This window comes from Zootoca vivipara, chromosome 14 (genome assembly GCF_965207765.1).
Source record: "Zootoca vivipara chromosome 14, rZooViv2.hap1.1, whole genome shotgun sequence".
NCBI classification, from domain to species: Eukaryota; Metazoa; Chordata; class Lepidosauria; order Squamata; family Lacertidae; genus Zootoca; species Zootoca vivipara.
The window spans coordinates 23,961,769-23,989,453 of NC_142597.1; the positions used below are offsets into that span (position 1 = coordinate 23,961,769).

General features: G+C 45.1%; 1 protein-coding gene across 2 annotated transcripts; it reads left to right on the forward strand.

The window, feature by feature from the left end:
- Positions 1-622: 622 nt before the first annotated feature.
- CRTAM (cytotoxic and regulatory T cell molecule) lies at positions 623-26,334 on the forward strand. 2 transcript variants are annotated; one of them, XM_060268309.2, is made up of 12 exons: positions 623-1,327; positions 4,344-4,493; positions 5,958-6,110; positions 6,925-7,068; positions 8,473-8,628; positions 9,810-9,884; positions 18,562-18,660; positions 23,408-23,506; positions 23,681-23,782; positions 24,459-24,602; positions 24,853-24,936; positions 25,983-26,334. In XM_060268309.2, exons 1-12 carry the CDS (start codon positions 1,273-1,275, stop codon positions 26,114-26,116), a joined length of 1,395 nt encoding a protein of 464 aa, XP_060124292.2. In that variant the 5' UTR covers positions 623-1,272; the 3' UTR covers positions 26,117-26,334. The 2 variants fall into 2 exon arrangements, with proteins under 2 accessions (XP_060124292.2, XP_060124293.2); XM_060268310.2 differs by having other exon boundaries at positions 1,127-1,327; positions 23,684-23,782.
- Positions 26,335-27,685: the final 1,351 nt, after the last annotated feature.

Consider the following 27,685-nt stretch of genomic DNA (forward strand, 5'->3'; position numbering starts at 1 on the left):
ACACTGTCTCTCCAGTGTATTTCATTACATAACTTGGGATGGCCAAATGCATCCATTACTTCCCATTTCTCTTGGTTTCCCTTTTTCTCCTGTCTTGTTTGTCACATTTCTGCAGCATTCTGCATTCAAAAAAATAATAATGAAAATTTGTAATCAGGATAGTATGCATTTCTTCTCATACACAGTTTTGTCTACTACACATTTTACAAGCCATTTTGTACGATGTTTTTGTGTGTGAGTTATTTTCATGAACATGCATTTTGCTCACCCTTTTTGGCTGAGGAACTGCATCACGAAATTTGGAGAAGCGTGGGTTTCAAAGGATGGTGCTTTTTTCGATTCACATGTTATTTCAGGAAGTGCAAACAAGAGGGGTTCCTGTGAAAATCCAAACCAAATTTCTCACCATCCCGTTTTTGAGTGGGATACCCTACCATATGGAGTTCTGATAAAGCAGCTTAGGAAAAAAATTCCCAACGACCCAACGCAGCTTGGTAAATAAACACAAGCATGCAGACACGGGTGGCGCTGTGGGTTAAACCACTGAGCCTAGGGCTTGCTGATCAGAAGGTCAGCAGTGCGAATCCCCATGACGGGGTGAGCTTCCGTTGCTCGGTCCCAGCTCCTGCCAACCTAGCAGTTCGAAAGCACGTCAAAGTGCAAGTAGATAAATAGGTACCGCTACAGCGGGAAGGTAAACGGCGCTTCCGTGTGCTGCTCTGGTTCGCCAGAAGCGGCTTAGTCATGCTGGCCACATGACCTGGAAGCTGTACGCCGGCTCCCTCGGCCAATAAAGTGAGATGAGCGCCGCAACCCCAGAGTCGGTCACGACTCGACCTAATGGTCAGGGGTCCCTTTACCTTTTTATGCACAACCACCTTAACAGGCTGAACTGGAAATTGTGTGAGATAGTTTTGCCTTTTCCATATATGAAGCAGCAAGGAAAGATGAAGTGTATGTTGGCCTTCAGAGGGGAATCAGCAGAGGTGTTTGATGTCAGCACTGCCCACATAGAAAGTTAATTTTAGAGCAGCCTAACAAGTGGCTACAGGTTTTCTTGACTTCAGCCACAGAGGAAAGTGTCCCCCGTCTGAAAGATGTGAACGGAGAGAGGAAAGGGGGCAGATCCTGTCACTGCTGAGGTCATGGTACATGTGCCTGGTTGCCTGTTGAAAAGGAGGAGCCATCTACAGTCCCCTGCCTTCAGAAGCAAAGAGGAAGCTTCTTAGGTTGCAACTCGGGGGCTGCCTTTGAAGCAGGCACCATCTCAACATGTCCCTCGTCCCGGCACTCTTTGAGCTGGCTTTGCTGCTGCAACTGCTACAAGGTAGGTCACAGCAGTTATTTTTTATTATGTACTGCATTTGTATCCCACTTTTCATCTGGGCAGCTCAAAGTGATGTACGTAGTTCTCCCCCATTTTATCCTCACAAGTACCCTGTGATGTAGGCTGAGAGCAAGAGGCTGGCCTACGGACATCCAGTGAGCTTCATGGATGAGTGGGGATTCAACCCTGGTCTCCCAGGTCCTAGTCCAGTGCTCTAACCACTACACCACCGCTGGCTCTCTGAGCTCATTTGGGTGATGTTCAAACTTGCCAAGTTCAGGGAGAGCCATCCCTGTAACAGGACACCCAGAAGATTCTGGGAAATGGCCTAGGGTGACACACTTCAACTTTTTCAGACCCATACCCACCTTTACCCAAAGATAACTTGAGCAGCAGAGGCTGGGGCACCAGGGCAAATGGGGCACTACTGCCCTACCAATCTCAACTTATTATTTTTATTTTCCAAATGATTACAAATCAAACCAAATTACTTTAATTCAATACAATTTCTTAAAATTGGATTTCCCGCTCCTGTTGCAAACAATGATCATTTCCTCCCGTAGCTGCATCATTTCTTATTTAGTGTCCAGTTGTCACCCTTCACTTGCCAACCACTTTTTCCCTCCTTACAAACAGCGCCTTTGTTACATCTTATAAATACAAAATCCATTTCACGTGCGTAGTCCCACTGCCCCACCAATCTCAGCCTGGCCTCACCTGCCTGTAGTGGCATAGCGTGGGTTGCTGGCACCCAGGGCAGGCAAGCCACTGACACCACTGGAGCGCTCCCGCCCTCACCGGAGCCAAGCAGGATTGCACTGCACCACCTGCCCACCCGCACAGGGAGGAGCCCATTCGGCTGACATGGCCCTTGCCATGCATATCCCGCTGATGCCTGCAGAGAAGAGCACCAGGCGAGGCCATGCTGGGATAGCCCCTCACTTGCCTCCCTCACTGTGGGCCTGGACTGCTCATTAGAAGCCATCTCTACCTTCCCCATAATCGCCTTGCTTTATCCTCCTATTAGCTTGTACAGGGAAACACTAGATCCCCAGGCTGGAAAGCTTGGCAAGCCAGAGTCCTTTCAGGAAATGGAGTGGGAAGCCATTGTCTTTCCAGTAGGTCTGCTATGGCTGGATGTGTGAGGGCAGCCACCAAACGGCTTCCAATTGGGGAGCCGAACCGACAATTGCCACCTCTTATTCTCCCAAGCCTATGCAGAACCTGGCTCTGTTTGGGGTGGGGAACGGGCTTTGAAGCAGCTCTGAATGTTTCTACAAAGACAAAAACATGACTGCATGGGTCTTAACTGGAACTTATATATAAGCTATGTGAGGGGTGGTCAGCTTTCGGTGAGTCCTGTTGAAGGTGGTGTGCTGCATTTAGCCCACAATTAATGATGTTGCTTATGAGGTGCAACTGGGTGCCATTCAAGTGGGTTTAGCATGCATTCCCTGCACTCTGGACTGAGAATGTGCAACCACCATCTAGACCTTGAACCCAAACATACCTTGGGGGCCCCACTTCTCAAGTTTTTTTTTACCATGCATTGGTATGGCAGTACTGCTGCGATCCACTTTAGATCAAGCTATGACCAAGCTGCAGGTTCCTTCAAACCCACCAGCTGAAGACTGATGGTTCCCTGATAGTTTAGGCCATATACTTAGGGTTGCCTGTCGTAACCCTGGATTTTCTAATGCCTTACATGGGAAAGTTCTGTGGGGTTTTTTGCACAAATGAATCTGAGCTGTGTGCGCTCACACATAAACTTCCTTTTTCTTTTAGTTTAAAGCTTTTGAACGGAGATATTTTTTGCCCCCACTGATGCTAGTGGCAGGAAGCAGTGAAGTTATAGAAAGGTCCCATAGAAAACCACAAGCACAGCTTTCTCCGCCTTGATAGAGTGAACTTCACAATGTTTTTCTTTCAAGTCAGAGCTTCAGGAGGTTCTCATGTACCCTAACAATTTCATTATATGAGCGGCAATCCTTATGCATCCAAAACAGTACCTTCCTCACAAAGCGGGGAGGTATCAGCAGGCTTGGGGAAAGCACCAAGGTTTGCAGAAGCACAAGCAATCTTTAGAGAAAGAAAAAAAAACCATAATAATGGTAAGAAACGCCACACACACAACAGCCCAGTGAGGAATTGAGCATGGTTTGTGGTCTGCTCTGCTCATGGGACACTAGCTAATGGTTTGAGCTGTTAAGTTTCTTGCTAAGTTTCTGCTGTGTGGTTTGTTTGTTTATTGTCTTGAGGGCTTGCATTTTAATTGTATTTTGCACTTTCTTGTCTATGAAAATTGCCTGGAGGTGGCACATAAATGCAATGAATGATGTGGTAGGGAGAGGACAGGAGGGGTATCCTGGAAGGAACATAGAAGGTGAGAACTCTGAACATTCAACGCTGCAACATTTTGTTGCAGTCCTACTTGTTTCTCTGTCAGAGATCATATCCCTTGAGGCAGCCTCCTTTAATAGTCACCACAGCCATGTGAGATAAATCAGGTTGAGAATCAGGCTTAACCCAGACAGTGCAGAACTGATGCTCGTTTGTTGTGTTGGTAAGGAGACAGCCTGGCTAATTCAGTGCAAATAAAGCATGCTCCTTTATCTAACCCAACCTAAGTTGTGTACCTTTGTCACATAGGGCTCACCACTCATTTCGGGGGTTTTTGTTTTCCAGCTGCAACTCATTGTTCTGTGGCAAATGAACAGGCTCTCCCCTCGCTGCACTGTACTTGTGGTAGTGGTTCTTGAGTGTGGGTTTTTTTTCATTGCACTTAACCTCAGGGTCCCCCCTGAGCATGATCATTGGGCCCAGTTTGGCTATAATGCTGGTGACACTCACCACCTGAGTTCGCCATTGCGCTGTGTGCACTGATGTGGAAAATAAACACATGTTTAAAGGTGTGTGACTGAACTGAAATATCAGCTCTTTAAAACAGGAGAGAGCTGTTCTATCTCACTCCAAAGTGAGCTGTTGGCTCGGAGCAACCCTTCATTTTCTTTTGCAGGGTCTTTTCAAGAAGTTTCCGTTGAAAACGTAACTGTAGTGGAGGGGGGAAATTTGGATCTACACTGCCCTGTTGCTGGAGACACCGGATCTGCTGTGGAGTGGAAGAACCCACGTGGGTTTGTGATTTTCTTCAGGAACACCGAGCGAGGTAGGTGTTGGGGGAAGGCAGGGACCCCATAACATTTCCACTGAAAAGAGGAAACAAGTAATACTTCCCACGGAACAGCGATGAGAGTCACACACACACCAACACAACTCAGTTTTGACAGGTTCACTCACAGCCACACCCCTGCAGGAAGTCAATGCAATGAAGGCCCCCTTTGCAGTGGTTAGGATGTGTGAATACAGCAATTCCTTCCAACGGGTTTATTATGCCACCCCTACATTTGAAAAAGGAACGGAAAAAGGCCCACCACTCTTTCCAACAATCGGTTTGTTCAGGTGGGCTCTAACATGTGCCACAAGTGTGGTGCAGTGGTTAGAGCGCTGAACTTGGACCTGGGAGACCAGGGTTCAGATTCCCACTTGGCCATGAAGCTCACTGGGTGACCTTGGGCCAGTCACTGCCTCCTGGCTTAGCCTACCTTACAGAGTTGTTTTGAGGATTAAATGAATCCAACACCTCTTGACCCAATATCAATTACAAGATCTTCAGGTGATCATGCAGATGGATAAGAGGCACTTAAGATATTGTCTCTTCAGGTCCGATGCAGAAAGGGATTTAACCACGATTGCCTCTACCAAAAGTTCACCATCGTTCCCACTTATCAAAACGGAGCACATCCGAGCTAGTTATTTGACAAAGCTCCCACTTGCCATACTAAGAATCGCGTTTACAGAATTACGATTCCAATCGATGCCCTCAGTGGTGGTGGATGGTCGGTACGGCAAAGTACAGTACAAGGAGAGACTCTGTCTGTGTGGGCAACCTTGCATAGAGGACCTGTACCACTATGTATTGCAATGTCCGCTATATATATAGAACCAAGAGACCGATTTATAAAACCCCTGCTCACGAATGGAACACTCGGACAGGGTGGAAAGGGTGAAATGGCTGCTGAGTGATACTGATGACTTTGTAACTTATAAAGTAGCACTATATGCGTTGGCAGCTAAGAAGATCAGGAGAAAAGAACTATATAAAATAGTGGTCAATTGCAACATTTAAGTTGGCACATTCTACCCATAGCTGCCAAGTTTTCCCTTTTCTCACGAGGAAGCCTATTCAGCATAAGGGAATTTCCCTTTAAAAAAGGGAGAACTTGGCAGCTATGATTCTACCTGAGAACCCCTTGCTATTATATCATGATTAAATGAGGAGAGGGAGAACCATGTCTACCACCTTGAGCACCTTGGAGAAAAAGGTGGGATATAAATGCAATGCAATCAATCAATAGGTAGGTCTTTAAAGACTCCACTTTACAGGAGTGTTTTGCCTATACTTTTGATTCTTGGGGCAAAATATTTCCTGGATTAAAAGTGGAGGCATGCTTCTCTCTGCCCCCTTATCCCTGCAACACAGCCCATTACTCCCCTTCATAATGAGGCAAAACCTAATGCACTGCTATGCAATCTTTTACTGACTTGCCTCCATTGTTTATCTCTTTTGCAGGCATAAGAGATCCAAGGTATACACTTGTCCATCATTCAGCGGCTGACTTCTCTGTCCGTCTCTCCAACGTCACGGTGCACGATGAAGGAGTCTATACATGCCTCCGCTACACGGTGCCAACCAGAAGGAAGCAGGTGAAAATCAATGTCTTAGGTGAGCCTCCAGGCTTTCAGTGGATGATGTAGTGATGGGATGGGTGATGTCAGAGTGGAACCGCCAACAGCTGCTGAGCAGGCGCCACGAACTCCTTGTCCATCCCAGGATCAAAGACAGGAGCTGGAACCAGGCTGAAAATCAGCGGCTGCATCTGCACTTCCAAAGATGCCAGAGTCGCTGGCTGATCCCGGTTCCTTTTGCATGAGCAGCATTTCATTTATTTGACAAAAATTGTATGCCGCTCGATTGTAGTGAAAGTGGTTGACAAGGAATATTGATATTATCTGTTAAAAAGCAACTGAAAACGCCGAAAGCTAATTGAAATTAACAGTAAGAGATAAAGAAAGGTTAAAACAGCCAAATTAAAATTAAGAGGCAAAAAGTTTAAAATGTATTTGTTTCTTTGTTTAAATGTTTATACAGCTCGCATTCATAAGAAATGCAACAAGGCGGTGTGGCAGCACATGCAAGTTGCAATGGTATGAAAAGCATCAAGAAAACATCAGTATAAAAAGCCATAATTGGCTTGGTTGAAAGAAAATTCACATTTCAAAGGCCTGTCTAAATAATACAGTTTTCAGAAAACCTCTAAGCAGTGCTATTTTTCTAGAAAAAGAGGTGCCAGAACTCACCATGAACGCCTCCCAGAAACCATGGCTCGTTGTTGACTTGTGATCCTTGGGTTGTTCACTAGGAGAACATCTCTTATCTGCAGGTGTTGAAATATTTGGAGCGAACCCTTCATTCTTTGCCATAATGAAGTTGCGGTGGGGAGACTGTCACCTCCAAATCTGATTCTGTCTTCTTACAGCTGCTCCTTCCAGACCTCTGCTGGAAGCATCAAGAGTCAGAGTTCACAATCAAGAGGAAAAGATGGTGTTAAGGTGCTCCACCTGGGGTGCTAAACCCCCTCCTCGAATTACGTGGTTGCTGGACAATGGGATGGAACTCTTTGGTATGAACTTGCTTGCCACTTGCTTTCTTTGTGCAGTGTATTTTGTCTTTTAAAAGCCGTTCTAGAACCAGATTGTTCCATTGGTCAGGAATGATGGGTTGGCCCTTCTAACTGAAGCAAATTTGCATGCACAATAACCAAATTTTATTCCATAAAATCACCTTTTAATAACTGCGTTCAGATACACTAATCATAGAATTGTAGGTTTGGAAGGGACCACGAGGGTCATCTAATCCAACCCCCTGCAATGCAGGAATCTTTCCCCCTTTCTGGTTTCCCTTTCTCTTCCAAATACATTTTTAAAGACTTTCCTCCCAGGTCTTCATAATTTTATTAGAAGCAAATGCTGGTAGAGTTTGGGTTGAAATTAACACTCCAGATCAAGTATAAGGATCCTCTGGATTTGGGGCCAAATGTGGTTGTGTAGGCATCTGTGTCTGGCCCTCAGCACTCTCCCTCGGGCCATGCACTGTTCCCTGGGCACACTTCACACCACCCCTCTCTTGAGTGAATCATAGAATCGTGGAATTGTAGAGTTGGAAGGCACCTCAAGAATCACCTAGCCCGCCCACCCCCTGCAATGCAGAAATCTCGACTAAGGCAGATGGCCATCCAACCTCTGCTTACAAACCTCCAAGGAAGGAGAATCCACAACCTTCTGAGGGAGAACATTCCACTGCCAAACAGTTCTTCCTGTCAGAAAGTTTTTCCTGATGCTTCTGCCTGGATGGAATAAAATGTCCTCGAACTCTGGATAATTCCAGCTTTTGCACAGCTGGAGTGTAGCCTACTGTGTACCAAGTGGTTGGCCCACTTTTGGCACTGCCCCTACACACTACTGTGATGCTGCCCCAGAAGGGATACCCACAAGGGAGTGTGACCCTTGGGCTGAAAAATGTCCCCCCCCCCGCCCCTGTTCTAGATACTATGCCTGAGACAGGTTTAGAATATCTCAAATGTCCCAATCATTCTGAATAGATCGATATGGTATGGCACTATAAGGGATTTTGTGGCGGTCCAATCAGGACCAGAGACTCTCAGAGTGACTGTCTTGCCTGCAGAAAATGACAAATTGAAAGGGCGTTCTGGCAGTGATTGGTTTGGTTATGGTGATTCTCAGAAAGGGCAATGTGGGCAGAAGAACACAGCAAAGGAGGGATCAAATAATAAAGGGGTTCAAATAAAGCAAGCCTGGAGACAGGAGTGTTCTTGGGGGGGGGGGGAGAAAAGGCAGAAAAGGCAGAAAAGGCAACAGGAAGGAGTTGGAGGGAGAAAGGAAAACAGAGAATTGACAGGTCTCTAGCTGTCGACTAAAGTTCCAAAAGTTTTAATTGCTTGCTATTTCTTTTTTTAAAAACCATAATTATTATTATTTTCTTCCTTGTATTCCCAAATGCATTTTAGGTGATGATAAACATCAGCTGGAAGAGAAGAAATGGAATTCAACTAGCACCCTCACAGTCCACACCTACACCCAGAAGTCTGGTGTTACTTGTGTTATTCGTCACAAAGCTCTACAAGGAGGAAATTTAACAGCAAATTTACACCTTGGGCACAAAGGTAAGTGCCAAATGCACACAGTGTCGCTGAGGTGGCTCTGTGTCATCAGTGTTCAAGACAGAGCAATACTGAGAGGAGAGAAGGCACAAATTATGTCTTCTTCACATCAAAATACATTCAATGGCAAATCAATAGCGCAGATTGTGGCAGAGGCAGCCTGCTTTAAAAAGGAGGGGCTGCCCCATTATGACAGCAAGTTAGCTCAGTTGGTTAGAGCAGGGTGCTGATAATGCCCCACTTGCTGGTTCAATCCCCGTACGGGACAGCTGCATATTCCTGCTATTGCAGGGGGTTGGACTAGATCAGGCATCCCCAAACTTCGGCCCTCCAGATGTTTTGGACTACAATCCCCATCATCTCTGACCACTGGTCCTGTTAGCTAGGGATCATGGGAGTTGTAGGCCAAAACATCTGGAGGGCCACAGTTTGGGGATGCCTGGACTAGATGATGCTCAGGATCCCTTCCAACTCAACAATTATATTAATCTAACTTAGTAAAACCAGGCAGAATTCAAAATTGCTCGTTGAGGCTTCTACAATTTTGCCAGGCCCCATGCTAATCTCGTTGCTTACTAAGAACAGAAGAACATGAGAGCGTAATAATAGCTCAGCTGAATCTCAAACCAAAGGCCTGACTTTTCCAGCATTCTATTTCTTTCTGTAGCCAACCAGAAACCTCAAGGATATATCGAGAAAGTCGTGAAGAAAATAGTCCTTCTTCCATTTTTGCTCCCTAGCCTAGGTGCATGGAGGTAGACTGCCATTGAAACTGGAGTTTCTATTTAGCTGTTGTGCAGAATAGCTAGTGAAGGTTCTGCCATTCCTAAACTCTGCTAACCCTCTTTTAAAGCCACCGAAAGTAATTGCCCTTGCCATTTCTTGTGAAAGTGAGTTCTATAAATGACCCTGAGTTCTAATATTATGTGAGAGCAGAAGAGGGGGGGGGGCTTGTTCTGTGTCCTTCGCTATTGGAGGTACAGTGGATGCTCTGATGCTGTGCATCAGGGATCGGGAATCTGTGTCCCTCCAGACTTTGTTGGACTGCAGCACCCATCATGACTTCTAATCCACAACCATGCTGGCTGAGGCTGGTGGCAGTTGGGAATCTGACAATATATGCACCACAACCTTACATGGAGGAAATGAGGAAAATTCTGAACAAATATGTTTCTGTTTTCCAGAGCCTACCACAGACGCCACCCCAACAACACTTGCAGTTACTACGATAACTCCAGAAAACTTTCCCCATTATAAAGGTAAAATATTCCACCACCATTTTGCGGGGTGTGGTGTACACACTACATTCTCCTCATCCAATGCTATCTGACACTTCCTGCCTTTCCCCCCAAATCCAATACAGTGGTACCTCAGTTTTTGAGCATCTTGGAAGCCGAATGTTTCAGTTTTCAAACGCTGAAAGCCCAGAAGTAAATGCTTCCATTTTCGAACGAGCCTCAGAGGTTGAACAGCTTCTGCTGCATGTTTTTCAATTTTCTCAATTGAATTTGCAGTCAGCCCTTTGCACCTCGGTTTTCAAAAGTTTTGGAAGTCGAACAGTCTTCCAGAATGGATTATGTTCGAGAACTGAAGTACCACGGTACATGGATAAACTGATCTGTTCAGTCTGCAATGAGCAGTTTGTTTTGAGAGCTAGGTTTTGTAAACTTTGTCCCCCATGATCCTGGGGTAAGAAAAGGAGGAAGAAGACTTTTTAAAAATTATTTTTTATGGCACTCCGGCCAACCGCGGTGTCTGTGGGACCGTGAACCGGCCCAAGCCACAAAAACTTTGCCGGCCCCTGCTCCAGAGCCATCGATGGCAAATAATGCTGGTCTGCTCCTAACCTGTCAGCTTGGGATTTTCTGCATTTGCAATTGTTCTCATACAAGTGTGGGTTTGGGGACTTCCGCCGAGGCATCATGGCGCGTGCCACGGCGCCACGGAGCTCCTAAGGGCAGCCAACGTGGTCGCGTTGCCTGAGCGACTCCTGAGCCGCGGGGATCGCCGCCGTTGCCGTGCGAGGGTCGGGGGGAGGCTCGGTAGACCAGCTGAGGAGTCCCCCCCCCAGCGAACCGGAATTTGGAGCCGGAATCTGGGGCGCCCGGCTGCTAATCAGCCGTTGATCAGGCGGGAACCCGGGACCCGCAGGCCTGGGATCTCCCGCCTCGCGGCACGCCGGAGCCTCGAAGAGTAAGCGGGGCGATCTTTTGCACTTACTACTACTACCATCGCCGCCGCGCTCAACTCGGAGGGGGAGAAGAGAGGAACCTTGTTCCAACCTCCGACCTGTCAATCATCCTCCCTACTGCTGCTGCGCCGCTGCACCAGGGTCGCCCGGCTATCCGGAGCCCTGGGACTGGAGGGACCCAGGAGGCAAGTGCGGGGGTGCCTAGGGAAGGAAAGAGGTCCTGGCCTCGCTGCCCCACTGCCGAGCCACCGCCATTTCTTCCGCCGCCGATATTGAAAGAGAGGTAGGCCCACCCTGAGCCCACTTTCCCGCCAAGTGAGCCAAAGGCCCAGAGGAAGGCCCAGTGGAAAGGCCTCGATTTTTCTATTTTCAAATATATATTTATTTTTATTGTTATAATTTTTTATTGTTATAATTTTTTATTGTTATAATTTTTTGAATTATTTTTATTATTATAAAAAAAAATTTTTTTGAACATATATATATATATATATATATATATATATATATATATATAGGGTTCTTTTTTTAAAAAAAAAGAAATATAATTTTTTTTAAAAAAAAATTTTTTAAGATATTTACGTATTACACACACACACACACTTCTCGTTTCCTTCTTTTAGAAAATATTCCTTTTCCTTAAAATTTTAATTTTTCTTCTATAAAAATAGAAGTGATTTTTTTCCCTCTCTCTCTCCCCCTTTTTTTAGAAGAAGAGAGAGAGGGAGAATAATATTTTTTCCTTTTTTTTATCTTTAACTGTATATATATATATATATATATATATATATATTTAAAAAAAGAAGTATCATTACCCTTTATCCCTTTCGCTTTTTAACACCCAAACCCCCTCTTTTCATACACTTTAACCCTCTAAGAAAAATTCTTATTTTTACCCTCCATCCCACTTGTTACTTCTGCCCCTTTTCTCTCTCTCTTTTTCGACTCCTTCTTCCCTTTAATTTGAATCCCCCCCATCTACTCTGTTTATCACCCTATCTCCAATAGGGTAGCCTTTCCTCCCACCCATCACCTCCCCCTTTTAAAAAATAAAATAAAGTAAAGTAAAATAACTTAAAAAACAAAACAAAAAACCCCCACTTCTGTTATACCTTTATCTTCCTTCCTTCTTTCCAATACATAAACCTTTATCTTCCTTCCTTCTCTCCAATACATAAACCTTCTCCTTAAACCCCTTCCCAGAAGCTGGATTCCCCTTTATTCTTCTCTTCCTTATCTTCCCCTTCTACCTCACTTCTCACCCCACCCTCACTTTTGTTTTATACCCTTTTTGCTTGCTAGATTGCTTACTTGATCACCTCTAAATCGAACCCCCCCTTCATTTGCCTGTTTGTTTGTCTGTCTCTGCTTGTTTGTCTATCTGTCCACTGGTACACCCACCTCTCTGAGTACCAGACCACCGCTTTGACAACACTGTTGAGGCGAACACGACAACCTCAGAGGCGTCCTTATAACATCACCAAGGCATGACACAAATGATTGCCTAAACCGAACGCTCTGCAGAAGCCACCAGTCAACAACGCCTGATTAATCCAATAACCCAACACCCAGAAATCATCATCGCCATAACTCCTAACCGTAACACGTCCCACTCTGAGAGAATGCCAAACAAACCTCAAACCAAGAACGTCAAGGAAATGAAGGTGTCACCAACTAAAAAGATGGTAAAAAACAATGAGACCGCAACACCTCCTCAAAATGATGAAATATTACAACACCTAAGAGAAATGGAAGAGAGGATGACAAGTAAATTGGAAGCTGCAGTGGAAAATGCAACGACCCCTATACAGCTACTAATCAGTAATCTTACCTCCAGAGTGGAAGCTCTAGAAAAGAAGAATCAACTGCAAGAAGGAATAATAGAGCAATATCGGGATGAAACCACACGCATGAATGAGAAATTGTGCGAACTGGAAAGAGAAAATGAAGAATTGAGAATTAAACAAGCAGACATCGAAGACCGAAACAGACGCTGCAATATCCGCTTCCGCAACTTCCCAGAAAAAGCAGAGGAGAAAAGCCCAGCAGACCTAATTGTGAGCTGGTTGAAAGATACAATCCCAAATCTGACACTCGAGGTTTCCGATCTGGAAAGGGCACACAGAGCTCTAAAACCTTTGCCAAAACCTGGTGCCCACCCAAGAGACATCATAGTGTGCTTTTCACGCTACAGAAAAAAGGAGGAGATATGGAACAGCCTCAAGAACTCAACCAATCTCCATTACAAAGACAATTCCATATTGGTCCTACAGGATCTATCCCAGGACACCCTAAATCGGAGAAAAAACCTACGTCCATACACTCAGCTTCTTCAGCAAAAAGGGATTCGATACCGTTGGGGCTTTCCCTTCCGTCTCATCGTGACAACCGATACAACGCAATACATGGCTACCAACGAAAGGGAAGCCCAACAACTATTGAGGAACCTTGGACTCGACCCTCCATCGAACCAGCAACAGAAAGACCCACCAAGTGACAGCCGAGATCAAGAAAGTGGAATAACAGTAAATGAATGGATGGAAGTAAAGAGGGGAAAGAGACAACAGAAGCAATACATCAAGACTCGTCGATTCAACCATCTACCATCGCGCACAAAATCATTCTACCGAACATTCTCCACAGGACGCCAAACCACGATCAACCGAACCAAAACATCACTGATGAACAACCCTACAACAACAACAACAACAACCACAGCTGAATGAGGCAACTGGAAAGCATCTCAAACTGCAGGACTGGTGATCCCCCTACCCCCTCCCCCCTCCCCATAGGCCTTGAACATAACTATCATCATCAATATCCCCCCCCAACACCACACCTCCATAGAATCTACCCCATCCCAACCCCACCCCGACACCAGTCCAGATAACCTCAATCACATTCCCCATCAACCACAGCCCATATCTCCAGTATCCCTTTCATACCAAACAAGAGAAAAACAGCTCCCCCAACATCCATAACACAACTCACTATCAGGCTAAAACATGATACCTATTCAACAACATGGTGGCACCAGAGCGCGCCAACACATACACACACTCTAACACATCAGTGATGTTGCTATTAACATTGGCAACATTGCTCACGAACCTTATACCTGACACTAACATTACAAAACCACTCTACACCGTCTCGCTGATCACCCCCTGTCACAAACGACAAGGGGGAAGGCCTGTCCTTGAGTACAGCCCTTCACATCAGCCGAGATCAAGGACCAACCGGCTATTTGCCAAAAGGTCCAAAATACCCCAAACGTACACCTATATAACTACATATAGGAAACCCTCTATAATTTACCTCCCACTCTTTAACCCGATTCTAATTTTAATCCCATTGAACCCCCACCCGCCACATCATAAGTCAGCGCAACTCCAATGGTTCAATACACAACACGAAGTGAGGGACATAGGACAACCCAGACGGGTTGGCAAGGAACCATCCTACAGAATGAATAAACAAGATGGCTAGCTTAAAAGCAATCACACTAAATGTGAGGGGGCTGGGAAATCCCATCAAGAGAAAACGTATCACCTCATACATAAATACCATGAAACCACACATCACCTTCCTACAAGAAATACACAACCCACCCAAAGGGAACAAACTCCTGAATGACCCTCGTTTTAGTCAACAATGGGTAGCACAAGGCTCAGGAAAGGCTCGCGGAGTAGCTGTAATAATTAGTAGAGACTTAAATTTCAAATCCATAACAGTCCTAAAGGACAAAAAAGGTAGATTCATTTTCATTAAAGGAATACTAGATGGCAAAATTAAACTGACAATTGGCTCATTATATGGCCCTAACTCGAGACAACTTGAATTCTTTCAAAAAACACTAAACAAGTTCCTTTCTTTCTCTGAGGGGGAAGCAATTCTAGGAGGCGACCTTAACTTAAATATTAAGGGCATAACTCTGGAAAACACACATCCTGTAAACTTACAGGCAACCCTCCTCAACCCCCCCTCCCAAACAACTAAGGCTTCTTACAAGTTACTAAAAATGTTAAAAAACAGGGGTCTCTATGACATCTGGGGCGAACACAACCCAGGAGACACCACCCACACATTCCAGTCCGGACGTCATGGTACAACGTCCAGACTGGACAGCATCCTGCTCACACAGGGTCTGATCCCCTTGGTAGAATCAACAAACATAGGCAGCATCAAAATCACAGATCATGCCCCAGTAGAAGTCACTGTTAAAATAGGTGAAGAAACGCAAACCACTCCATCATGGTCTTTCAGTCCCATTCTAACCACAAACACCCAAATTAGAGCAAGTATCACAAAAACTCTCCAAAACTATTTTAAGGAGAATGATGTAGACAATATAAATACCCCCCTCTTATGGGACGCTATGAAAGCGGTGACCAGAGGAGTTTGCATAAAAGAGAAAGCACTCCTTAAAAAACAAACCTCTTCAAAAATTAACAAAATAGAACAAGAAATTATTGCCCTCTCATCACGTTACAAACAAACAGGTTCCAAAAAACTACTTAAACTTCTAGAACAAAAGAGAAGAGAATTAGACTCCTTAGAAATCAACAAAACAATGATCAATATTTTATATTCTAAACAGCGCTTCTATGAGTACGGAGGGAAAAACTCCAGACTATTAGCAAATAGATGCAGGAAAAAAGCACTTAAAACAAGAATACACTGCATCACCAAAAAAGATGGCAACGTAACATTTTCCCCGAAAGAAATAACTTCTGAATTTGCAGAATTCTACTCCAACCTGTACACCTCCCACAACCCATCTGAGGAAGGAATTAGAAAATTCCTGGCAGGACTGACCATGCCCACTTTAACCGATGAAGAACAGGAACGCATGGACAGCCCTATCACCCCCGAGGAAATAGACACAGTTCTTAAAAACTTGAAATCACACAAAGCACCGGGCCCAGATGGCTTCACAGCAGAATTCTATAAAAAATTTAAGGAACCCCTGCTGCCCTATATGTTACGCCTATTTAATGATATCATGAAAGGGGGGCTTATCCCCAAAACATGGAATCACTCCAAAATAGTCTCCATCCCAAAGCCATTGAAGGACAACCTCAAAGTAGAATCTTACCGCCCAATCTCATTAATAAATCAGGATTACAAGATATTTACATCAATCTTGGCCAATCGCTTAAAAATCTTCCTAGGTAATTTAATAGTCCCAGACCAAACCGGTTTCGTCCCTGGTCGCAACATTACAGACCCTATCAGGAAATTACTGAACTTAATTGAACACAGCAAAACAACCAAACTTCCACTGACAATTATGTCCCTAGATATCCTCAAAGCTTTTGATTGCTTAGAGTGGAAATACTTATTAGCGGTACTAACTAAAATGAAATTTGGCCCCAACTTCCTTCAAATTCTCAAACAAATATATTCTCAAGCCTCAGCAAATTGCAGAATTAATAATATGAACTCAAACACCATAGCAATCCAAAGAGGCACAAAACAAGGATGTCCGCTGTCTCCATTCTTATTTATCCTGGCTTTGGAGCCCCTAGCGATCCGAATCCGAGCAGCCACAGACATCAAAGGAGTGGAAATAAAAGGCAGAAATTATAAGTTAGGGCTCTTTGCAGATGACCTAATGGTCACAACATCAGACCCCTTAAATACAGCAACCTCCCTAATCAGAGAACTCAACGCATTTGCAATGGTGTCGGGCTTACAGGTAAACTTTGGTAAATCAGAAGCCATGTGCTTCAACACCCCTCCTCACATCCAAAAAGAACTTACCAATATCACCAAAATAAAACTCTGTCACACCAAATTCAGATACCTAGGAGTACAAATAACCAAGAACCTCAACAAATTATACCTCCACAATTACAAACCCCTGTGGCGACAAATAAACAAAGACCTAAAAAGATGGGACAGTATGAGTTTCACTCTTTCAGACAAAATAGCCATGGTCAAAATGGTCATCCTCCCAAAACTAACCTACCTATTCCAAACCCTTCCAATTTGGATCCCCCCAACCCAACTTCATAAATGGCAGGGAAAATTACATTCTTTTATTTTCTCACATAAAAAACCAAGGATTAGCATCAAATACCTTCACCTCCCCACCTCAGCAGGAGGATGGGGAATCCCCAACATAGAAACATACTACAACGCCAACCAAATACGCCATATAATCCCATATATACTTGAAGACGAGACTAAACAATGGGTACATCTGGAAAGGGACTCAATTGAAAATATCTGCACCACAGCATATCCATTTCTCCCAAACAAATTAAGGAAGATTCCCACAACACTCAACAGATACACACAAACCATGTTCAAAGCATGGAAAGCAGAAACTAGTAAATTATCTCCAACCCCATCCCCATTAACTCCCCTGGCTTACCATCCATTGTTCCATCATGCAGCACAAAACCTCCAGATGAAGACCTGGCAAACCAAAGGTTTACATCGCTTAATAGACTTTTATAAAGACAACAAACCTTTGACACCACAAGAAATACAGGACAAACTAGAAGACATCCCAATGCCCTGGTTAGCACAACATCAACTACATGCCTTTCTGAACAACCCAACTGTAAAACCAGCAGCAACTAGACCCCTGACAGCTTTCGAAAGCCTCCTCCAATTGCCAAAAGGACACGGAAAAGGGATGGTATCTGCAATTTACAAGATACTAATTCAGACTCCCATAGATCCTCTGGACAAGATAAAACGACAATGGGAGGATGACATAGGGTATGAAATCAACCCTACCCAATGGACTAAAATGTGGTCGAAACCCCCTTTCAAATCTATATCAATGAAAAGAAAAGAACTCTCGTTGAAACTAATTCACAGATGGTACCTGACTCCACGAAAATTATCACTAATACGATCAGGAATCTCATCAAAATGTTGGAGAGGATGCACTTCCACAGGCACGTACCTCCACATGTGGTGGGAGTGCCCTAAAATTCAATCATTCTGGAAGACATCCATGCAAGAAATTTGTAACATAACTAAGCAAGTGCTAGAAATTACCCCAGAATTGGTTTTACTAAATATCTTTCAGGATAACAACGCTCACGCAAATCATAAAGAACTTATAATCCATCTGTTGTCAGCAACCAGAAATATCGTAGCCAGGCACTGGAGGGACTTATCGGGAGTGGGCTTGGACCAATGGTACCAAGTTGTATGGGAAACAGCCTTGCTAGAAAAACTAACCAGTAAGCTGAAACTGACACGGGGACAAACAGAAGAAGACACCTTCACCCCAGTATGGTTCCCCTTCATCACTTATACAACCCAACAGGACAATGACAAAAAATTACCGTCAGCATACAAATCAATATGGCTAACTTGATCAAAACACCCTCCCTCCCCACTCACGCAAGAAATTAAGGATCATCACAGCCAACCATAAATGAACAACCACATTCTAAGACAAATCCTGACCTCTCTCACCAACAAAGAAGCACGAACTAACAACAGAGAACCTGCACAAATGACGCTGACGCTGAACCCCTACACATATCAAGAAAAACAGAAACATCAGCAATCCACCACACCCAACTCCCCATCCCACCTACCTCTTTCCCCCCTTTCCCCCCCTTCCTCATAATGTCTCAACAAGTAAAAAATTGATGTGTAAAAATGATGCATGAAAAGAAAGAGACATTGCACTACCTTTGTAACCTAAGAAATTCTTTAATAAAAATAATTTACAAAAAAAAATAAAAAATTATTTTTTATTATTTCAACAGGGCCAGGCAAAGCATTAAATATTACAGAAGGAAGCCCTGGAACACCAACACCACACACAAGCACTGCAGCAGCAACTCTGAATTCTAATGCTACCAACGGTATGATGAAGCAGTTTAACAATTATTTCCTGATGTTAAAAAATGAAAGCGATTTCTGATGATAACCGAAACACATGCAGCTTGCTTCAATTCATCTCCTGGAATATCAGTATTGCAGCATTTTACATTAGGCTCACCAAAAGAAATGACTCTTTTGCTCTTTTGCTGCTGCTGCTCTGCCAGGGAGTGTTTGGGAGGACTGCTCCCCCTGAAGCCCACTTCCACCTGGGGCTTGGGGCGGGTCCCCCACTCCACCACAGCTTTTAAGGCTCCTGGGAGGCCTGGAACATCACTGCTGCTGTGAGTACTGGAAGGACTGCTCCCCCTGAAGCCCACTTCCACCTTGGGCTTGGGGCGGGTCCCCCACTCCACCACAGCTTTTAAGGCTCCTGGGAGGCCTGGAACATCACTGCTGCTGTGAGTACTGGAAGGACTGCTCCCCCTGAAGCCCACTTCCACCTGGGGCTTGGGGCGGGTCCCCCACTCCACCACAGCTTTTAAGGCTCCTGGGAGGCCTGGAACATCACTGCTGCTGTGAGTACTGGAAGGACTGCTCCCCCTGAAGCCCACTTCCACCTTGGGCCCGGGGGCGGGACCCATACTCTACCACAGCTTTAAGGCTCCTAGGAGGCCTGAAACAGTGCCGCTGCTGCTTTTCTTGTAATTCTGATGTGTTTGTAACTTTTATTGTTTTTGGTTTTTGTTTATCGTTTAGTCTGTTAGTTTGTTTTCTGTATTGGTTTTAAATTCGATTTTAAGGGGAGGGGTTAATTTTAGTTTGTAATTTTCTGTCTTTGTTTGTATTGTTTTATTGCATTAGTTTGTTTTCTGTATTGGTTTTAAATTTGATTTTAAGGGGAGGGGTCAATTTTAGTTTGTAATTTTCTGTCTTTGTATTGTTTTACTGTATTTTTTGATTTACATAGGTTTTAGGGAGGGATTTTTAGTCGGGTGTGGGAATCTGTTAAATTTTAGTGTATTTGTAATTTTTATTGTTTTTGGTTTTATTGTTTTATTGTGTTTTTTGTGTTTTTCTTTTGTTCTGTTCTTTGCTGTTTTTACAGAGGTTTTATTTTGTTTTTAAGGGGAGGGGTCAGGGCTGCCCGGGAGGGGGTCCCAGCAAGCAAAATGGCTGGGGCAGATTCCACAGGGGGTGATGCACTGGGACAACCGATCTCAGTGGTCACGGGTAGGAGGAGGAGTTACGCTAAGACCAGACCATGTCATTACCGAGGAGACAGACTTAGTCGTTGTCTGAGGACTATCCCTGCCTCCGGGTCTGGTCCTGACCGGACGGATATTGGAATCAGCAAGGGATACCCACATGACCTGAAGGTGCTGCTGTGCAATGCCAGGTCGATGATGAATAAGACCACTGCCATTCACGACCTGATTGTGGATGGAGGATTTGACCTGGCATGTGTGACAGAGACCTGGTTGGATGAAGCCGATGGGCCCGTTCTTGGCGCTGCTTGTCCACCAGGTTTCTCTTATGCACAGCAACCCAGGCCATCTGGGCGGGGAGGGGGGGTTGCAGTGATTTTTAGGAAGTCATTAGTTTGCACCAGGCGTCCTATTGGTAAGACGGAGTTTTCTGAGTGCATGTTCTGGAAGTTGGGCAATAGGGGCAGTACAGGATTCCTTTTGGTGTACCGACCTCCCCGCTGCACCAAGGATTCCCTGCCCGAGCTGCTTCAGGTCGTGTCGGATGTGCTCCTGGAGACACCTAGCTTGGTTGTCTTAGGGGATTTTAACATCCATGCCGACACGACCTTACAAGGAGCCGCTCGGGACTTCGTGGAAAGCATGGCCACCATGGGGCTGTCCCTGAATAAGTCTGGCCCAACTCATAGCCGCGGACATGCCTTGGACTTGGTGTTCACCTCTATGGATGTTGGTGATCTGACATTAAGTAAAAGCGAAACAAAAGAAGTGCCATGGTCAGATCACTTTCTGGTGCAACTGGACTTCTCCGCAACCCTTCCCCTCTGCAGGGAGGTGGGACCGATTCGGATGGTCCGCCCCCGCTACTTAATGGATCCAATTGGCTTCCAGAGAGTGGTAGGGGATGTTTTATCCCATGTCGATGGCCTTTCAGCTGATTCCCTGGTGGCCCGCTGGAATGCGGAGTTAACCAGCGCTATTGACTGTCTGGCTCCGAAGCGCCCTCTCAGATTGCATGGAGCCCGGACAGGCGATGAAACAGTCGTTGAGACGGCTAGAGCGCCGGTGGCGGAAAACTCATTTTGAATCAGACCGGACACGGGCTAGAGCTCAACTTCGAGCCTACCAAGTGGCAATGGCGACAGCGAAGAGGACCTTCTTCACCGTCTCCATCGCATCTGCAGAAAACAGCAGCAGGAGACTCTTCCAGGTGGTTCGCAATTTAGCGGAACCACCTGCTCCATCCGGGCCCAGTACGGGCCACATGATCTCCTGCAATGATTTTGCAAAGTTTTTTGCAGATAAAGTCGCTCAGATTCGGGAAGAGGTAGACTCCACCGTGGGAGCAGGGCCGGGGCGGGGGAGTGCTAGAGTCCTGTCTAGTCAAGTTTTGTGGGATCAATTTCAATCTGTTACCTCCGAGGATGTGGACAGGCTGCTTCGACGAGTGAAACCAACCACCTGTCTCCTTGATCCTTGCCCATCCTGGCTTATAAAAGCTAGCCAGGAAGGGCTGGGCGATGGGCTTCGCGGGTTGGTAAATGCTTCTCTTCATGAAGGAGCCTTCCCAGACCCGCTGAAAGAGGCGGTTATTAAACCGCTTCTTAAAAAACCATCTTTAGATCCGGCCAATATGGCCAACTATCGCCCAGTCTCAAATCTTCCATTCTTGGGCAAGGTGATTGAGCGAGTGGTTGCTGAACAACTTCAGGCACGCCTGGAAGAAGCGGACCATTTGGATCCCTTCCAGTCAGGATTCAGGCCTCATCATGGGACTGAAACTGCCTTGGTCGCACTGGTCGATGATCTCCGGCGGGCTAGGGACAAAGGTAAGAGCTGTTTCCTTGTTCTGCTGGATCTCTCAGCGACTTTTGACACCATCGACCATAACATCCTTCTGGATCGTCTAGAGGGTTTGGGAGCTGGGGGCACTGTCATGCAGTGGTTCCGCTCCTTCCTCCTGGGCCGTGTTCAGAAAGTGGTGGTGGGGGATGAGTGTTCAGACCCCTGGGCTCTCACTTGTGGGGTGCCTCAGGGTTCTGTCCTCTCCCCCATGCTTTTTAACATCTATATGCAGCCGCTGGGAGAGATCATCAGGGGGTTTGGGCTGGGTGTCCATCAGTATGCTGATGATACCCAGCTCTACCTCTCTTTTAAATCAGAACCAGTGAAGGCGGTGAAGGTCCTGTGTGAGTGCTTGGAGGCGGTTGGAGGATGGATGGCGGCTAACAGATTGAGATTGAATCCTGACAAGACAGAAGTACTGTTTGTGGGGGACAGGAGGCGGGCGGGTGTGGAGGACTCCCTGGTCCTGAATGGGGTAACTGTGCCCCTGAAAGACCAGGTGCGCAGCCTGGGAGTCATCTTAGACTCACAGCTGTCCATGGAGGCACAGGTCAACTCTGTGTCCAAGACAGCTGTTTATCAGCTCCATCTGGTACGCAGGCTGAGTCCCTACCTGCCCACTGACTGTCTCTCCAGAGTGGTGCATGCTCTAGTTATCTCTCGCTTGGACTACTGCAATGCGCTCTACGTGGGGCTACCTTTGAAGGTGACCCGGAAACTACAACTAATCCAGAATGCGGCAGCTAGACTGGTGACTGGGAGCGGCCGCCGAGACCACATAACACCGGTCCTGAAAGACCTACATTGGCTCCCAGTACGTTTCCGAGCACAATTCAAAGTGTTGGTGTTGACCTTTAAAGCCCTAAACGGCCTCGGTCCGGTATACCTGAAGGAGCGTCTCCACCCCCATCGTTCTGCCCGGACACTGAGGTCCAGCTCCGAGGGCCTTCTGGCGGTTCCCTCACTACGAGAAGCCAAGTTACAGGGAACCAGGCAGAGGGCCTTCTCGGTAGTGGCACCCACCCTGTGGAATGCTCTCCCACTAGAGGTCAAAGAGAACAACAATTACCAGACCTTTAGAAGGCATCTCAAGGCAGCCCTGTTTAGGGAAGCTTTTAATGTTTGATGGATTTCTGTATTTTAATGTTTGATGGATCTCTGTATTTTAGAATTTCTGTTTTGTTGGAAGCCGCCCAGAGTGGCTGGGGGAACCCGGCCAGATGGGCGGGGTATAAATAATAAATTATTATTATTATTATTATTATTATTATTATTGATGCAGAACATTGCTTAGTTCATTGCTTTTAGATGTGGTGATAGTTACCAGTCTAGACGTCTTGAAAAGTGGATTAGGCAAATTCATAGAGGCTGAAGCTATTGGTGCCTATTTGTTCAGATGGTTAAATAGAACCTCACAGCAGAAAGCAACAGCAGGAGAGAGCCTTTGCCTTTATGACCTGCTTGTGAGCATGAGGCTCTTAATCTCAGGGTTGTGGGTTCGAGCCCCATGTTAGGCAAAAGTTTCCTGCATTGCAGGGGGTTGGCGTAGATGACTCTTGTGGTCCCTTCCAGCTCTACAATTCTATTATTTCCAGAAGCATCCAGTGGCCAACATGGTAACAAGATGCTGACCTAGATGGAGCATTGGTCTGAGGCTGAGCTAGTAGGTTTCTTTATGAGTTCTTAAATTTTTGCTTTGGAATTAAAGGAACAACACTTCTCTTTTCATTTTCTCCAGGCTCAGAAAAAATATTAAATGCAACAGAAGAAAACCTTAGTATACCAACTCTGTCTCCAACTGGAGGAGCAGCAACCCTGAATTCTTATGCCACTAAAGGTATGCTGAAATAATATTAAAATAATCGTTTCCAAATGGAAAAATGGAATTGACCTCTGCTGCTAATCCTTAAATATACAGGTTATTCCAAGCTATTCACCGTAACATCAGCATTGCTATATCCACTCCTCTCAGGATATGAAAGGAATAAACCTTCTTCTTTTTTCAATTCAGCAGGATCAGATAAAATATCCAATGTGACAGAAGGAAATTCTAGTACACAAACACTGTATCCAGGTTCTGACACTGCAACTATGAATTCTCAGAGAACAATTGGTAAGCTAGTGAAATGTTAACGTCCTGATATACAGGCAGCCAGTGTGGTGCCCAACATATGTTTTGGATTCCGGTTCCCATCACCCAATCCAGCATGGCCAATGGTCAGGAATGGTGGGAGTTGTAGTCCAACTTGTGGAATGAATGCTCAATAAAAACATCTAAACTTTTTGGAAACACTCAATAGACGGGTCATCTGGAAGTGACCAAAAACTCATTCTACCAGCTGAAGAGAAACTTTGCAACCAACCCAGGGCACTGCTGTTAACTCATTTGCTGGTGGGGATCCATCAGACATTGCCCCTAGCAGGCATGTCCAAAGTCTGTTTCGGGGGCCTAATCCAGCCCGCCGGTTGGTTTAATCTGGCCTCTGTGGCAGTTTATTTCCCAGGGTAAATAAAATCCTAAAAAAAACCCAGCAACTTCAATTCTTAAAAAATCTTAACAACTTGGGGTAAAATCATAAAAAAGGTCAACAACTTCAATCCAAAAAAAAGGTCAACAATGGCCTTTCACTTCATCCAATCTAGCCCTCTTTGAAAAAAGTTTGGACACCACTGCAGGGCCTAAAGGAACCATGGCTGTTACAGGAATATGATGTTTCTGCAACACTCAGAGGACAAGGTACCAAAGGCATGAAAACACACGTTTCTGTTTTTGTTGTTTTTGTTAACAGGAACAAATCTTACGCATGAAGGAATCGTGAAACGAGCGAGCCTTTTGCTTCCCATCCTTGTGACGGTGTTACTTTCTGCTCTCTTCATTATTGTCCTGCTTTTTGTGGTGAAACTGTGGAAGGCACACAGAGAATGGAAGAAAGGTTAGAGAGGACAAACAAATGAACAGAGTGTGTATTTTGGATGCTTTGGCAACCCCTCCCCTCCCAAAAGCAGCGCAGGGGGTAGGACTGTCATTATGCATACTTACCTGGGAGTAAATCCCAATGAATTCAGTGGGGCTTCAGGTTGCAATTGACCCCTGCCTCTTTGTGAAGAAATGTCACCACACACACACACACACACACACACACAGCTGCTCATTATTTTCCTTTCCATATGTCACCTATGTAGAAAATGAAGTTTCGGATCAGACGCTTGAAAGTAACAAATCTCGACCAAATGAAGACAACCATGGGCAGGAGAAGAATAGAAATGGTAAGCATGGAATTTTTTTGTGTTTGTGTGGATGGGGGCAGAGGGAATGATTGGAATTAAGAAATGCAACCAAGGTGATAGCTGACGGATCAACTAGGGATTAAAGTCGAATCGTATTTTTGTTCTCGGTTTATACAATTGTTCCAAAGCAATGAATCTGGATTTCATCCATGAAAACAAAGTTGTACCACAAGCCCCACAATTCAAGGCCTATGTCCAGAAAGGACACAAAGAAAGTGTCTACAAGAAGGGGTTACAATTTAAAAGGGAGATTGGAATAAATGATACGATGAAATAAATTCCAATACAGTCATACCTTGGATCCTGATCACCTTGGCTCCCAAATGATCGAAACCCAGAAGTGAGTGTTCCGGTTTTCGAACAATTTTCAGAAGCCAAACGTCCGGCGCTGCTTCAGCGGCTTTCGATTGGCTGCAGGAAGCAGCCAATCAGAAGCCGTGCTTTGGTTTCTGAACGTTTTGGAAGTCGAACAGACTTCCAGAACGGATTCTGTTTGACTTCCAAGGTATGACTGTATTTTTAAAACAGCATCAGTACAGTCAACAGTAAAATCAGCAAAATTTAAAAGAATAAAAAGGGGGGAGGGTTCATCTGAAGGCAGCAAGAGAGGGGGGGCCAAATGGCATTCTCAAGGAAGGGAATCTTCCTGATGTGAAAAGGTCCTTGGCACCTGACAACCCATGTGGCAAGGTCAGTGTAGTGGGAGACCAGGTTTTGAACCCCCAATGCAGCCATGAAACTGACTGGGTGACCTTGGGCCAGTCTAACCTACTTTACATAGGGTTGTTGTTGCAAGGATTAAATGAGGATGGAGAGAACCTTGTCCACCACCTTGAGGTGGGACGCAACTGCAAGAAATAATAATATATACAATTTTAGGTCCCAGATTGCTTCGAAATACATGAATAGGTTCTGATTTCAGTAATGGCTGACAGAGATAACTTCATGTCATATTACATGGCAAAATAAGCACTCCTCTGTATGATGGGCAATAGCAATACATATTGGTTACTTTTTTTATCCAGTTATCCCTTGGAAGATCAGTAAGAAATATGTAATTGGAGGATCGTGCACAAGGACAACAAAGAATTCAGAGGGGAGTCAAGATTCATCAGTCTTTGAAAAACATTCGCCTTCCGTTAAGCAAACTGACCTGTGAGCATCACTTCCTACTGACAATATTGGACTATGTACAATGGCGCAGGACGGCATTCACTTGAATTAGCCTGTGGCTAAATATTCCACCTTTCTGTGAAAAACCCTTCACAATCAATATTTTCAACAGGATTTCAAAACAGCGGAAACAACTGGTTTATAAATGTGGGGTTCAAGCTGGGCTAATTGTGTTGTAAATAAAAAGACAACCATACTGCAAAAGCTGTTGAGAATCTGCAACTTGTATATGTTATGATTCAGCCAGCATCTCAATAAATACAATACGTTAGCACTTTGGAACATACAAAGAAGTTCACACATTTTCCCAGTAAACCCTCCCAACAATGTTGTACAGGTCAGAATAATTATCCCTATATTGCAGATGGGAAGACTGAGGCTACCTAGAGCACAACCTAGAAAACTTTTTTCAAAGAGGGCCAGATTTGATGAAGTGAACATGACATGCGTGAAGGCCGGCCAAAGTTGTTGAGCTTTTTTAAGGATTTTACCCTAGGACATATACTGCCACGGGGGCCAAATTAAATTGACTGGTGGGCCGGATTAGACCTCCAAAAAGGACTTTGGACATGCCTGACCTAGAGAGTTGAGCTGAACTGACTTATCTGGTGTCTGACCAAGGCTGTGGTTTGAACTTGCTAGAAGCATTAAAGAACCCAGGAGGCCCTGGGCATAGCCATCAACCCTCCTTTTTTTGCGGGAAACTCCCTTATTCCAAGCCACAGCTGTCAACTTTCCCCTTTTTTGCTGCAAATTCCCTTATTCCAGCGTCATTTCCCGTTGCTATCCTGAATTGTTAGATATACCATAGACTGTCCCCGGGACAGGTGAGGCTGCTTATTTTCAAATCCAAAAGTTGACAGCTATGGTCCTGGGTGACCTAGGACCAGTCATTCCCCCTCCGAGCCCAATGGGCTGTGGGACAATGCTGTTCATTGCCCTTGGGAACAGCACTATTGTTAGACAGAGTGAGGTGGGTGACAAAGGTAGCTGACATTGGGTGTCATGAAATGGCAAAAATTGCTAAGCTATTTAATGTATTGCTATTTTATTTTTAACCCCACCGAGAGGCAAATGCAAGGTTTTCTGTTCTCAGGTGCTAAAATAATCTGGGTGGGAGCAGCCTTGACTTGGAAAAAGGGCACCGTTTGCTGTTGTGCCTCAGGCAGCGAAATATCTTGGACTAGCCCAGTCTGCCGTGCACCACGTGGGCTTTAAACGAGGCTTTTCCCTATTGTGAGAGAGGAAAGGGAATTGCTCCTGCCATTTCCATTTCTGCCAAGACAGGTACAGTATCAATCTGTATCCGCTGCCAACTATAAGGGTTCGTGCACAAAACGCATACATATATAAACACAAGCAGACGAAAATTAAATACTATCCAATTTAAAACATAGAATGCATCGTCGTGGCTGCTTATTTCAATTTTCAGTTGCCAGATGTTTAAAATTCTTCGCTGCCACCAGTTTATCTTGATCCGCAGAGACAAAAGTCGCCCAATAGCCAGCTGAGTATCCTCAACGTCCTCCGCAATCTTGGGTCGGAAGGTACCATT